General features: G+C 35.3%; 1 protein-coding gene across 1 annotated transcript in view; it reads right to left on the bottom strand.

Moving 5' to 3' along the window:
* RELN (reelin) overlaps positions 1-16,184 on the bottom strand; it is a 436,933-nt gene that overhangs the window by 146,257 nt on the left and 274,492 nt on the right. The window contains exons 15-19 of the mRNA XM_037511284.2: positions 15,578-15,706; positions 14,555-14,664; positions 10,525-10,591; positions 6,255-6,488; positions 5,434-5,595 (exon numbers count right to left, since the gene is read on the bottom strand). Of these exons, the coding sequence (XP_037367181.1) occupies positions 5,434-5,595; positions 6,255-6,488; positions 10,525-10,591; positions 14,555-14,664; positions 15,578-15,706 (702 nt within the window). The remainder of the gene's footprint in view (positions 1-5,433; positions 5,596-6,254; positions 6,489-10,524; positions 10,592-14,554; positions 14,665-15,577; positions 15,707-16,184) is intronic.

The raw sequence follows: 16,184 nt of genomic DNA on the forward strand, positions 1-16,184 counted from the left end.
GAAGAAGTCAAACTATCACTATTTGCAGATGATATGATAATATACATAGAGAACCCCAAAATCTCCACAGAAAAACTAATTCAACTCATCAATCAATTCAGTAAAGTGGCAGGATACAAAATCAACACGCAAAAGTCAGTAGCCTTCCTATACACAAACAATAAATCTGAAGAAGAAGAAATAAAAAAAACCACCCCTTTTATTATCGAAACAAAAAAAATCAAATATTTGGGAATAAATCTAACAAAAGAGGTAAAGGACCTATACAAAGAAAACTATAAAACACTGTTAAAAGAAATAGAAGAAGACACAAAGAAATGGAAAGACATCCCCTGCTCATGGATTGGAAGAATAAACATTATTAAAATGGCCATCCTACCAAAAGCAATATACAGATTCCATGCTATTCCAATCAAAATCTCAATGGCATTCTTCAAAGAAATAGAACAATTATTGATGAAATTCATATGGAATCACCAAAAACCCCGAATAGCCAAAGCTCTACTGAAAAAAAAAGAAGGAAATGGAGGCATCACACTCCCAGACTTCAAACTATACTACAAAGCCATAATCATCAAAACCGCATGGTATTGGAACAAGAACAGACATACAGACCAATGGAATCGAATAGAAAATCCAGAAATAAACCCACAGATTTATGGTCAACTAATCTTTGACAAAGGAGCAAAGACTATGCATTGGAGCAAAGAAAGTTTGTTCAATAAATGGTGCTGGGAAAACTGGGTCGCTACATGCAAAAGAATGAAGCTTGACCACTACCTCACACCATACACAAAAATCAACTCAAAATGGATTAAAGAACTAGACATAAGACCTGAAACCATAAAATACATAGAAGGAAATATAGGCGAAACACTACGGGATTTGCACATCAAAGACATCTTTACAGACACATCACCCAAAGCAGTGATAGTGAAGAGAAAGATAAACAGCTGGGACTACATCAAATTAAAGAGCTTCTGCACAGCAAAAGAGACAATAACAAAAAACAAAGAGAAACCCCACCAACTGGGAGAACATTTTTGCACCCAACACTAATGATAAAGGACTGATCACAAAAATCTGCAAAGAGCTGATGAGACTCAGCAACAACAAAGAAAATAATCCTGTCAAAAATGGGCAGAAGAGCTAAAAAGAAACTTCTCTGAAGAGGAAATGCAAATGGCCAACAGACATATGAAAAAATGTTCAACATCACTTGTAATCAGGGAAATGCAAATCAAAACTACCATGAGATACCATCTCACACCAGTGAGAATGGCACATATTAAAAAACTAGCAACAACAAATGTTGGCGAGGGTGTGGAGAAAAAGGAACTCTTCTGCACTGTTGGTGGGAGTGCAAACTGGTCCAACCACTATGGAGAGCTGTGTGGAGATTTCTGGACCTACTAAACATAGAGCTTCCATATGATCCAGCAATTCCACTCCTAGGTATTTACCCAAAGGACACAGAAACATCAATTCCAAAGAGCACCTGCACTCCTATGTTTATAGCAGCACTGTTTACAATAGCTAAGCTTTGGAAACAACCCAAATGCCCAAAAATAGATGACTGGATCAAGAAGATGTGGTACATATATACCATGGAATATTACTCAGCATTCAAAAAAGATAAACACATGCAATTTGCAGCAACATGGATGGCACTGGAAGGGATCATGCTCAGCGAAATAAGCCAAAAAGAAAAAAAAAATACCGGATGGTCTCACTCATAGCAGGAATCTAGAAAACTTAAATAAGGGACCAGGAAAATGAATATAAGAAAGTGAAAATCAAAATCAACAAAAAACTATGAACCAGAGACACTTTTTGGGGGGTGGGGGGCGGAGGGGAAGGATTGGGGTCAGAATGGGGCGTTTGCAATTGTATGGGGGAATATAAAATAAAATTTAATATTTAAAAAAAAAAAAAAAAAAAAACTACCATGAGATACCATCTTACACCAGTGAGAATGGCACATATTAAAAAAACTAGCAACAACAAATGTTGGCGAGGGTGTGGAGAAAAAGGAACTCTTCTGCATTGTTGGTGGGAGTGCAAACTGTCCAACCACTATGGAGAGCTGTGTGGAGATTTCTGGACCTACTAAACATAGAGCTTCCACATGATCCAGCAATTCCACTCCTAGGTCTTTACCCAAAGGACACAGAAACATCCATTCCAAAGAACACCTGCACCCCTATGTTTATAGCAGCACTATTTATAATAGCTAAGCTTTGGAAACAGCCCAAATGCCCCAAAATAGATGACTGGATCAAGAAGATGTGGTACATATACACCATGGAATATTACTCAGCATTCAAAAAAGATAAACACATGCAATTTGCAGCAACATGGATGGTGCTGGAAGGGATCATGCTCAGCAAAATAAGCCAAAAAGAAAAAGAAAAATACCGGATGGTCTCACTCATAGCAGGAATCTAGAAAACTTAAATAAGGGACCAGGAAAATGAATAACTATAAGAAAGTGAAAATCAAAATCAACAAAAAACTATGAACCAGAGACACTTCTTGGGGGTGAGGGGCGGGAGGGGAGGGATTGGGGTCAGAATGAGGGGGCTGCAATTTTATGGGGAATATAAAAATAAAATTTATTATTAAAAAATAAATTAAAAAAAAGAGTAAAAAAAAAAAGAAAAATCTAGAATAATTTTAGTCCCACTAGTGATATAAAGTTTTGCATTAATAAAAATACCAGTTCAGTCAGTTTGAATGAAAGACAAACTTAGATACATTAACAGGTTTTAAATTTTAAATAACATACAGTGAGATACCATCTTACACCAGTGAGAATGGCACATATTAAAAAAACTAGCAACAACAAATGTTGGCGAGGGTGTGGAGAAAAAGGAACTCTCCTGCACTGTTGGTGGGAGTGCAAACTGGTCCAACCACTATGGAGAGCTGTGTGGAGATTCCTTGACCTACTAAACATAGAGCTTCCATATGATCCAGCAATTCCACTACTAGGTATTTACCCAAAGGACACAGAAACATCAATTCCAAAGAGCACCTGCACCCCTATGTTTATAGCAGCTCTATTTACAATAGCTAAGCTTTGGAAACAACCCAAATGCCCCAAAATAGATGACTGGATCAAGAAGATGTGGTACATATACACCATGGAATATTACTCAGCATTCAAAAAAGATAAACACATGCAATTTGCAGCAACATGGATGGAGCTATAAGGGATCATGCTCAGTGAAATAAGCCAGAAAGAATAAGAAAAATACCGGATGGTCTCACTCATAGCAGGAGTCTAGAAAACTTAAATAAGGGACCAGGAAAAAGAATAACTATAAGAAAGAAAATATCAAAATCAACAAACAACTATGAACCACAGACACTCTATGGGGGATGGGGGGCGGGGAAAGGAGGGATTGGGGTCAAAATAAGGGGGTTGTAATTGTATGGGGAATATAAAAATAAAATTTAAATTAAAAGAAAGAAAAAAAATTAAATAACATGCAGATAGGGCTCTTTTATTTACTGAGTGAATCATAGGCACTAAATTATTAGAAACTGGCTAGGAACAATATGGCTAGCCAACGAGTATACCTAATTTATGAATCATTTGTTTTTGAACAACCATGGCAGAAAGGAACAATATGAATTCACAGCAATTACAGGCAGCAATTTATACTGGAGAAAATCTAGCACATGGCCAAAGGCATCAAGGTATATTTAGTTCTCTTATGAAGTATTTACACGGTTTGTATTATTTATCATATTAAATATAATTTAGTATCTAGAATACATCAAATTCTACTTCTGCCTTGCCACCTTTTATTGATTTTAGTAAGAGAGAGAGTAGCAGGGCAGTCCCACGGATAGAGGTGCATATATAGAAAATGAAAGAGTTCTTATCACTTCTCTTTTTTTAAAAAAACTCCACTCTGATCTTAATCTTTCAAGCTATGCACATACCTAATGCTGAAAAGCCACCTTGATTCTGCTTAGAAGAAAAATGTTGCTGTCAAATGGCAGGCAAGATTAAACACACCTTCGCAACAGCACATTAAATGTGTAATTATTTTTCATATCAACAAAGATTAATTAAATTGCACGATATAGGTTGAGTACTGAATTTTGGAGCTGTCTATTCTTGTTAGAAAAAAATTGTGTTTTGGGCTAAGTTAACTTAGGATGGTGATATTTTCTTTACCTTTTCATCACTATTATCACCTTGATTTATGTTTAATTTTCTTTTAAAGTTTATTATGAAAAGTCTATGGAACATTTCCTTAAGATCCATGTGCCCTTACTAAGGAAAAATTGACTTTAGCCTTATATCTACCTTTACAGGAAAAGTGTTCAACACATCTCATGCATTCTTAAAATTTTATAATGTATGATAGTTACAACTCATAATAGCTGCTAACATTATCTCTAGTACATGCTTCTTCATTTCCTATGAAAGCACTAGTCTTCATCTATTTGCAAATAATTAGATATAGTGAAAATCCTAGGCAAATTCTTAAATTAAGTAAGAGCTATTATTAATGCCCTCGTTTTTTTGCTATGAGATCAGAGCAACCTCACTCTCACATCTGCCCATGATGAACATGTATTTTCAGCAAGAAAAATGGTGTTAGTTCTTTATATTTGGCTGTGAATGCAAGGCAACATATTCCCTCCTTTAATGGTGTTTTAATGTTCCCACCTTCCTTTTCTGCTATTTTAAAAGATTTCAATGAGCTGGTGTTCTAGGAGGGAATGGATCCTTTGGACACTATCAAAATTGTACAACTAATGGTGATTACTACTTTCCTGACATTGAAGGATGGCCCTGCTTCAAGTAAAACTTAAATCTTATAGTTGTGACTATAGATTATGAAATATATAAGCTAAAGAGAAAACAGAAATGACCTTCAGACAGAGTTTAAATATATCATCACATTTTATCTTTGCCAGGGATTCTATACATTCTAGAAAAATGTCTTTGTACTTGTTACTTAATTATATGCAAATTTAAAAAACATTGGTTATCAGATTTTATAAATTTTTACCTAATTTATATAAGACAACATACATTTTATATCACTAACAAATATTTGTTGATATTTACAATTTAGTACTATATTAAATCATATCCAATAGTTTATCCTATATTTAATTTAAGAAAATTAATGATAGCTATTTTTCTTTTCTAGTCATCAAAATATTTTCCTTAAATACACATTTCAAAGTATGAGTTAAATTTCTTCAAATTATCAGAAGTCAGAAGACAAATGATCCATTGGTTAGAGGAATATGACTTAGTAGTTTTTCACTGCAAGACACATCCATCTTTGTCCTCACCACCTTTCTACAGAAAAATATCTGGAATAGTATATCACTTAATTGATGATTTCTCCAGGAAGGAGAAGTCACTCTAACCATTTTCCCAAATCTTTTCCAACATACCTGGGCTCATGATAATTGAGATATGAATAGTGTTCCAATAGTTTCCAAGTTATCCCGTTATCATAAGAATAATGCAATAAAACTCCTTCACCAGGTTGGTCAGGGGCTCTGCATGTGCTTAGAACAGACTTGCTTCCCAGCCTTAATGTGAACTGGAGAAACCTGGACATGAATTGTCTATGATTAGTGTGTGCATAAACATTTTTAATCACAATGTTCATATGGGATTTTAAATAATTTCAAACAAATTTGATGAACTACTCAAAAGCTACAGGCATCCATTCATCCCTTTTTTATAAAATGTAAGTAATTTCACTGTGAGATATATGAATAAGTGCAGAAGATGAGGTCAATGCACATGTTATATACAGATATAGCGATCCAAATATAACTATGTTTATACATCTTTGTATACATTTGTGTACATACTTAAAATGCCAATCATTCCTTTACTGCATTATTTATTAGGCACTGGAGGAAGGGAAGATGTAGGGTAAATTTAATCAGCCCCTGCAAGCTGTCAAATAAATAAAACTACATAAATAAGTAATTAGCCCTTGGCTTGAGAACACAGTTTTGATGTTAACACTTCATATTTTTTAAAATCTAGTAAGTCTTTAGCATTGTAAAGTCATCAATGAACCTTTTAATTTATTAAAAACAAGGGCAAGTTAACCCAATATAAACTAAGCTCCCTTTCACCCTGGTTAATATTTGGAAGATCAGCAAAAAAGAAAAGAGACTAAAAATGAAAAATAAATAGATCTAAATTCAATCACCAGTATCTGGTTTTTGCATGCTTTCTACCACGCCTTACTTACCTGGATTGTGAGCTGTCAAGAAAAGATGTAATTAATTGGCGCCTCCCATCTTTGTTGAAAACCAGGGCCTTACCACTGGCCAAGACACCACAGCCAAAGCTTACTTCAGCACCACGGATAGAGTAAAAGTTATGGTAAGAGGAGAGCCTGGAACTGCCAAAGCTTTCAGAAATAAACATTGGGAATGTCTGGGATGCCATCTCACAAGCTGGGCCAGAAAATCCAGGGTCACATCTGAAAGAGATACCATGAAATTAAATCTTAAACTGTTGGTCTTTTCAGAGATTCCTGAACCTACTTCAGGGAGCAGGATGTGCAAAGGTCAGGATTTGATTGAACGGCAAGTAAGGCAAGCAAGGCTTATTAGTCTTTAGAGAATATTGAATCTGAAGTCTTGATAAGAGCAGAGCAACTGCAAATATTGTAGAATATAGTCTTTGTGTGTTCCTGCTATAAAAAGCTTCAAATTAAAACAATTCGACACTCCCCTTCAACCAATGCCAGCAATTTTCTGCAAATGCATGTACTTTTGTGCAATTTCCAACTTAAAATCTTTGTTAAAGGTATATCTGTATGATTTTGCTCATGATGATGTCCATTAAGTTTATAAAAGAAACAATGTAAGTAAGTTAATTTCAATAAGGTATCTAGAATAAATTATCTCTAAGAATGTAAAAACACACGTTTGTGATCGGAATTATTTAAAATATTTGGAAAAGATTAGACAATAAATCTCCCTTTAACTATTCCAAACTTAGATTGGCTTACAAAGAGAATGTGCACACCTTTGACCTACATAGATGTCCTTAGCAGAACTGTGTTGCCTCTCAGTGGAATCCCAAATTAGCAGTGCTTCAAGAAAAATAGGGGGGAAAAATCCCACACACAACCTGCCTGCTGCCATTCAAGGGTGCGTTGTATTTATGTTGCTGCCCAGAATACATTTGGAGCCCCTGAGTCTTCTCTCAGTGAGAATACTCATCACAGATGGCTCACTCAACAATTGGATATTAGATACCTCTTTTATTTTAAGACGTTTACTCATCAGGAATTGGTTTCAAATTCATTATTGTTTCTCGCTATATTTTTGATGCCACCCATTATAATGTTAAATTAGTTCCTTTCTTGGCTGGGGTGAGGGGGTTTTCATCAAACCAGTCAAACCTTCCTAGAGTCTGAAACAAGTCTTTCATAAAGTAAGTATATCAAGAAAGTGCTATTGTGGTATAAATCAGAAGGCTACTTCCTTAGAACTAGTACAGAAATGCGAATCTATGCTGGCCTCACAGAGCATATGAATGTGCTAAGATGAAATGCCAAATTTTATGTGTACCAGATTTCCTGGGAGAGAAAGTCATAGCTATCATCAGATTATCAAAGAAGTAGGACCTTAAAATGTCAAGATATCACAATACTATTGTATTTGAGGGTTATTTTCGCATTAGGGATGGGTGTGGAAATGAAAACCAACATTTATAGAGCATGTAATGAGTCTTAAATAGTTTTCTTTTTTCATGTGTTATTTCATTAACCTAGACTCTGAATAGCCAAGCAGTCTCCAAAAAAGGATTAAAAAATCATCTGAGGAAGGTGCATTTTTAATATTGGGAAACTGAATGTGGTTTAGCATGGCCACAAATTGGAATAACTGTCCCCCAATAAACTATTGTCAGAGTGCACGAAAGGGCAAATGATTTTCCGTGTGTCTTTTTTTTTTTTTATAGAGGCATGTTTTTTTATTTTATTTATTTGTTTGTTTGTTTGTTTTGTTTATACATGCACTGGGTACAGTCAGAAGTGAGGGAGGGTGAGAGAATTCACCAGAGCCAGAGCGGGGAGCAGAGCAGGCAGAAGGACCGAAGTACACTGCTGAGGGGAGCAGCGGGCGGCAGGAGAGGTCTGCGCGCCATGTGGGACCCTCCTCTGGTGGCCGGGGAGCAGCCGGGGATTGAACCGGCGCTGCAGAGGCCGCGGGCAGCTTCGCAACCCAACGCTCAACCGCTGCGCCACCGGGGAGGCCCCCCGCGTGTCTTAAATGTGTCCGAGGACCAGTCACTGTGAGGAAAGTTACCATTCAGGGATGACTTACATTGGAGGCAGTCACATTTAACAGTTTTGAAGGCATACTTTTTTTTTTTTTAATAGAGGCATGTTTTTATTTATTTATTTGTTTGTTTGTTTGTTTTGTTTATACATGCACTGGGTACAGTCAGAAGCGTGGGAAGGTGAGAGAATTCACCAGAGCCAGAGCGGGGAGCAGAGCAGGCAGAAGGACCGAAGTACACTGCTGAGGGGAGCAGCGGGTGGCAGGAGAGGTCTGCGCTCCATGTGGGACCCTCCTCTGGTGGCAGGGGAGCAGCCGGGATCAAACTGGTGCCACAGAGGCCGCGGGCAGCTTCGCAACCCAGCGCTCAACCACTGCGCCACCGGGGAGGCCCTGAAGGCATACTTTTAATCAAGTTACTCAGCTGGGATATATGCTGATAAAGATTCCAAGCACATATTTAAAATACCTTTGCAGCATTTATTTCAAAGCAAAGTATTGATGACTTTGGGAATGACATGAAGAAATCTTGGCCTCAAATATGTCCTCCAATGTTTCATCTACCCACCCTTAAATATATATATATATATATTTCCTATATGTCAGGAAAAAAGCCCTCACTGTTAAGGTGGCACTTGTGTAGAAAGGGTTCTAATGATCTTTCATCTAACAGGAGTGGGTTAGTGAGTTGTCAGTTTGGAAACATAGGTTTGAGCACTGGATATAGGTAAAAAAGTGTACCCTTATACTTTAAATTTGTTTGCATTTCTTTTTAGATTTTCGAAAATCTAAAACACTTTCAAGGAGACCAGAATCCTGGTAGAAAGTAACAGAAATGAAGAAGAGAGCAAGGGAAGGAGGAAAACACAAAGCCAGAGAGGCCCAAAACTCGAGAATATGTTTAAAGGAAATAGGTCATCTTGAATATGAATTTTTTTTTTAGATATTTCTTTTTTTTTTTAAAGATTATTTATTTATATAAGTACTGGGTACAGTCAGAAGGCAGGAGGGTGAGAGAATTCACCAGAGCCAGAGTGGAGAGCAGAGCAGGCAGACTGACGAAATACACTGCTGAGGGGAGCAGCGGGCGGCAGGAGAGGTCTGCATGCCATGTGGGACCCTCGCTGGCCGCCGGGGATCGAACCAGCACTGCAGAGGCTGTGGGCAGCTTCGTAACCCAGTGCTCAACCACTGCGCCACCGGGGAGGCCCCAATATGATTTTTTTTTTCTGTGTAATTTTGTCTAAACTTGACAAAGTACATATTGTTGGAAAAAGAGGTAATGCCAAGATAGTGCTCAGTCACAGATGAAAAATTAAATGAATATTACATAAAACATTGTTAGAAATAGAGAAGATACTAAAGTTTCAATTGCTGAAATATTTTGCAGAACCTCAGAAGGAATATCAGGATAATGTGTAGCTACAAAAAAACCAATGATGCCCCAAAGCATAGCAATGCCACTCAGATTTCTGTTTTCATCCATCATGGGTGACACAGATGGCTGCCTTAATAAAACCAGTTAAAGCAAAGAGAAATATGGTACACAAAAAATGAAGTATGCTATATAACCTGTTATAATTATAATCTTTTAAAAATAGCACTTTCTATTTTCATTAATAAAAGCAGTTGTCATTTCAGATAATTTGTTTTCAAAGCTTTTCAGTAATTCCTGGGACACATTGTTTAATCATCATTAGCAATTATTATTAATATGTAATGTTAATATTTCCCCTAGTTTTTAAAAAGTGGAGGAAAAAACTCAAAATAAAAATTAAGATAAGATTTCAGAACAACTTCAGGAATTACAAAAATGTCCAGTCTAATGTTAATTTTAAATGAAATGCACTATAGAAAAGGGTAGTCTGGTTGTGGATTACAAATGAATATAACAAATTGAAGAAAACACTAGCCAATATTTTATAAATCTAATGAGTTAGTGTTTCTGGGCAGGAGTTGGTGATTGATTTAAAAGCACAGAGATGCATACTCAGTTTTGAAACAGAAACAGGAAACAAAGGTATTACAAGTTTTTTTACACAGTGTTTTAACACTAAACATAAGGTAATCAATGAAATCATTAAAAAAAATTCCATTTGGAATAACCTAGTTTTTGGCCTTCAAAAGACCTCAAAAATCTAAAAAGAAATGAAGACAAATTAACATGACTGTGGCTTCAATATATAAAGTATATACCAAAAAATAGAAATATTTAAAAATGCTTACTTGCAACCATGTCGAGTGCACTGTCCTCTGCCAGAACAGAATTTGAGACAGGATGGCCCAATATATACTGTAGGGCAAAAGAGAGCACGTGAAATGTTGCGAAAGAATTGGAAAGACCAAGAACATCTCCAGCACATGAAATGAGTTTTTAAGCAATACCCATGAAATCTAGCTTATTGTACGTTTGTGGTGCACAGGAATCTTGGGTGATGTGTAGAGGACTAGAGGCATCTAATTATAAATCTGTTGGAATTGTTTTAATTTACACAAATAATCCTTTTGAGATTTTAATGTTTCAAGCAAAGAAGTTAGGAATATATAATTTGGGTTCCTTCATGGAGTCACTGCACCTAAAATTATTTTAGGCAGTAAATTAGTACTTCTGTTTTGAACTTTTACATAGTTATATTCTTTAGGTAGACATAAAAGATTTTCAAAGGATTAAAATGATATATTAAAAAATGGAGACATTATAATTTAACCTAAAAACTATAATTTCCTTTCTTATAGGGGGAAATCTATGACATTGCAGGTTAAGTATTACAAGTGTTTATCAATATTAATCCACTCTTCCTGAAATGGAGAGGAAACAGAATTCTGTTGTTGAGCATGAAGTCTTCACCATAATGTAGATCTTTTCCTAAATGATGGGCTTGGCTGGTCTTGATATTACAAACCTAAATTCTAATCTTTGAAATGCTGATTGTTAAATGATACTCAAATACTTAGATTCAAAAACATTTAAATATATTAAGCATTTGGATAATCAATACAATCAAAAACACCAAATATAGTAAAAGTGGGACAAAATCAATGAGGAATTAGTAATTCAATGGTTATTAAGACCATGTATTTGAGTTCAGGTAAATATTTACCATTTCTTACCATTTTCTTCTCTATCTTATAATCTTATCAAATAGTTAAATAATTTTCTTTTAAAATCTACTTTCTTGTGGTCTCTGCTCCTAAAAGCACTTATTCCCTGGAGTCAGTGCAGGAATTCAAATGAAATGCAAAGCAGGCCAATGGAAAGACTCTTGCTAAAGGAAACCACTGGTTTAGGAAGAGATTAGCTAGAAAGCTGAGTGGTTCCAGGTATTGGTTTTAGGTGTCAAATAACCTTGGATTCAAATTTTGGGTTTCACCTAGGAAGCCTTGGATAAGTGATTTATGCCATCTCAGTTTCAGCATCCCTGTTCTTTAACATGGAATTATCTCTCCTGAGGAAAAAATAGGAGAAATAGTTCATGCTTAGCACCATTCAGATATAATCATTATCACCATACTGGAGTCAGAGATTCTTTTTTTTTTTAATATTTTATTTTATATAATTCTTACATCATTTTTCATTTTTGCACAATGTATGCATGTTCATTTTGGTTATATTCCCCATACAATTGCACCCCCCCTTATTTTGACCCTAGTCCTTCTTCTCCCTGCCCCCCCCCCCCACCATGTGTCTCTGGTTTATAGTTGCTTTTGATTTTGATTTTTACTTTGTATTAATTAGTCTTTTTCCTGGGCCCTTATTTAGGTTTTCTAAATTCTTGCTATGAGTGAGACCATCCGGTATTTTTCTTTTTCTTTCCGACTTATTTTGCTGAGCATGATCCCTTCTAGCTCCATCCATGTTGCTGCAAATTGCATGTGTTCATCTTTTTTGATTGCTGAGTAATATGGAAACAACCCAAATGGAGTCAGACATTCTTCACCACCTTTTTGACTAATCTGCTTTCATGGATTCTACTAGACATCAAGTACTGAGGAATCAGAAAAAAAATTTCATTCTTTAATGTTGAGAAATGTATTGATGCTTTTCCAGCACTCTTGATTTTATCACTATAGTGGGATTTGCTCTAAACCCTGTAAGTGGTTCATTGCTTTCTTCAGTGAACTTTGGAGACTACCATATAGCACACATGTCATCAAAAAGTACCCATTATAAAAAAAAGTCAACAATAAAACAAGACTTTCCAAGTCGATGAAATAAATGCAATTAGTAATTTTGTTGTTATCCCTCCCTGCTAACAATGGAGGCATTAGGGCTCCTAATATGAGCAAGTTTACAGCCTAGTTCCTAAGAGTCTGGAAAGGATGGACCATCTTTCTTCACTTATCACTGATGTAATTAAGTCAACAAATTTTACAATGGAAGATTTTTCATTTTGCTAAGAATTTCAGAACAATTTTCAAAATACTTCCTTTACTCCTTAGCAGGAACTAATTTCAACATTAAAGGTATACCTAACAGTATTAGGACATTAACCTGGTTTTTTCCCTGTTTGTTTCTCTTGACATAATTCTGGATTTTATAATTTCATAGTGAAATGGAAATGATTTCAGTGGTGGTCTTTGGCAAGGTGTCGTAAATATCTCTCAGGAATGAGTGTTTGTGTGTGTATATCCTCTTCTTGCCTTGTGAAGAAGCCAGAGAGCAGATCCTGTTTTTGTGAAAGTGTCACATACAGTGTCATTGAAATGATACTGTCCTCAGTTTTGTACTGGCCACATACTGCTAACCATATTCCTTCCACATATTTTTACCTTTTCTCATTCTACTCAAAGCATGAAGGTAGGAACGCAGGATGTGTATGTAGTAAGTGCTTTCTGACTTAGAATCATGTTGTATTAGTCTTCTTTAGAAAATTTATATAAATTTCTGAAATTTATATAATTTATAATTCTTTTCATAGGCTTATATGTGTTTTATTTAATTTCCTTATTTGTTTTATTTCATTGATTTTTCAATTTCTTTTATGATTATCAAAATAATAAAAATTTATTATAGGATTCTTAAAAAGTATAACAGTAGGAAAAGCCACCCATATCTTCTTATACTATACCCTAGAACTAATTAACTGGTATAGTAATTTAAATGCTATGCAGACTGTTCTACCAGTGGAGAGACTCCAATTTAGCAAATTCATCTTTAGATGTTTCTACAAATGTTTTGCACTGTTTATGTCCATTTAACTCATGTGATCTTTGAAGTCTGGACTTTTTATTGGTCTTCTTTGCATACAGATCATTTAAAGAATTCATATAGGTAATTAACAAATTACCTAGCCTGAAATTATTCCCAAATTTCAAGAATTTATTTAATTGTGTTCCAATTTCTAAATTATTCAAAAATATAATTCATGAAAAAACAGCATTAAAATGGTACAGATTTTTCCCACTTTATAAAATTGACTATTTTTTTTTGCTATTCCCTAGTCTTAAGGCTATGATAAATTTACCTAAGCATTGATGTTCTGTCCACTTCCCTCCCTTTTCTATTTCCTTATATACAAGCATGCAGTCAAATTTATATAGTTTTTGAAAACAGGAAATCTATAAATCTGTCCAATTATTAGCAACCTAGAAAGAGTTGGCTTTTAAGAACAAGAACAGGAAATTTACAGTTCTGAAACCCAATAGTTTAAATATCTTCTCTTACACACGCTTGTCATAAGTGATATTGGCTTTAAAGCAATGCAAAAGCTTATCAATGATTCAGTTAAAAATTAAAGAACACTATTTTTATGTATATACAAATTTTCCTTTTATACTGCTTTCTGAAAAGGAGGTAGAAATTTCAATAGCATTTTAGAGATGATGTTTCCTGATGTGTGGTGTCTGCGTCTAAAAGATAAGCATTCCAGATGTTGTGGTAGTTGCTAAGAGAAGAATGGGCCTTATTTTAATACATGCAGTATGGTAAGTATTTATGTTAATTTTATATCAGACATTCAAAGAAAATGTTAGGATAGCCCTTGTCATCAACTGTGAATTTGAGATTCAGGGCTTTATGCATTTTTAAATTATGTATGTTGAAATATTCTAGCATCTAATATTGCTGACTCTACTGCCTTTTTTTCTGATTGTGCATCCCTGGGCTTCTAATGGAATGCAAAGGAGAACGGGAAGAAAGGGCGTTTAATGAAGCTCAAGACCATGACTTAGAAATGTGATTAAGTCTGTGCTGACGAACAAAAGCACAGGAAGACTCTACATCAATGGCATGTGATTATGACAAACATAAACTAACCATTATCAATTGCCCACATGTTTCCAAGGATTGGTCCTGTTTGTCTCCAGCGAATTCTGGTGTCCTGGGTTAGTGCTGCGTTAGGAAGGGGAATAGTTATTCGGTTCCACCTGCAAGAAATTTAGCACAAAACAGCTTCACAACTATGTTCAGATCTTTGTATCTATTTTACATGCTTTTGATATGCTAGTTTCTGTATGCCTGGGGTAACATAAACTCTTTAAATTCACCTATGAAGTTTGTTTGTTTATAATTTTACAATAGACATCATAACTTCTAAAAACATTCATAGCACACTAGAGGGTTGGTTTGTTCGAGGCAGCAAGTGAAATTTACTTTGATTTTAGACATTCTTTTCAGAAAATTCTACACCAATACTCATACTATAAATATTATTCTATGGTAAGTATCTGCTCAGAATTGAGGTACTGATAACTTTTTACTTTTTGCTATTCTCTAGTCCTATGTACATATAAAGATGGGCTGAGAAAGAAAATACTTCTCAGCTTAATTTGACTTCCTTGGAAAAATCTCTGCTATTATCTAGGGGCAATGGATTTTACATAGTCATCTTTAATTAGCAATCCTGAAAAGGGTTTATCCTTGTTCTTAATTTAAGGGGAAAAAAGTGGAAAGTTAGAGAGTAAATCTTGTTATACAGGTGTCCATAGCAGAACCAGAACTTGAATCAAAAATCAATTCCATTTTTATATGCTGCATCTTTTCATAAGTATTTTGATTGCAAGTTTTTGTCAGTAACCACATGATCACTATAAGAATGAAAAGTTATGTAATTCAAAATATGACTCAAATACTTAAAAGAATGGCTATACAAATTGTGATCTTGCATTAGATTTACAAAAGTTACTTTTTCTTTCTCTTAACAAGATAACTTTTAGCTGAATAAGAGAAAGTAGATTCATTACCTATTATGCCAAAAATATTAGTCTTGGGCTTACTCATTGGTTGTGAGTCTGCAGCATGGATTCAAGTCTGTAGATCTCTTAAAGAGAATTTACTCACCCACTGTAGTTTTCAGAGGAGTAGATAGTGCTGTGGGGGAGGTGGGGTCCAGCACAAATCTCAGGTAAGCATTCAGTATGAAGAAGGGACCAGGTACGCCCGTGGTTGGTAGAAAACTCCAAGCTGACACTGATAACACCAGAACAAACACAACAAAAAAAGGGCAAAGATAACAAATACAATGAAATTATTTATCTCTGGCTAAATACATTTCAATCATGAAGCTAGTCTAAACATTTTTTAAGCTGCTATTTCCAAAATGATTATTTTCCCTCCACTGAAGTCTGAGGCCAGCTTTCAAAGGGCAAGCAGTTAAATTACTGCTATAGAAACAAACTATGTTTTAAAGACAACAAATGGTAACATGAGTTTGTACTCCTGAATTTGATGGATGGCAAAGCAATTACCATGTCTCACACTGCCACTTCATCCTGTGAATGTGAGGCTGACAAAAATCTTAGAAAGGACATGAGCAACACTTCAGCAAGGAAACTGAGAAGTCATAGCTCTTGAAGTGCTAATTGATTTCCATGCCTATTATTAGGGGGTCACTAACCAACATGAAGTCAAGCTTTATTTTTCCCAGTTATTTGTTTTTTCTTCTCTC

This window comes from Talpa occidentalis, unplaced genomic scaffold (genome assembly GCF_014898055.3).
Source record: "Talpa occidentalis isolate TD23 unplaced genomic scaffold, MPIMG_talOcc4v2.1, whole genome shotgun sequence".
NCBI lineage: Eukaryota > Metazoa > Chordata > Mammalia > Eulipotyphla > Talpidae > Talpa > Talpa occidentalis.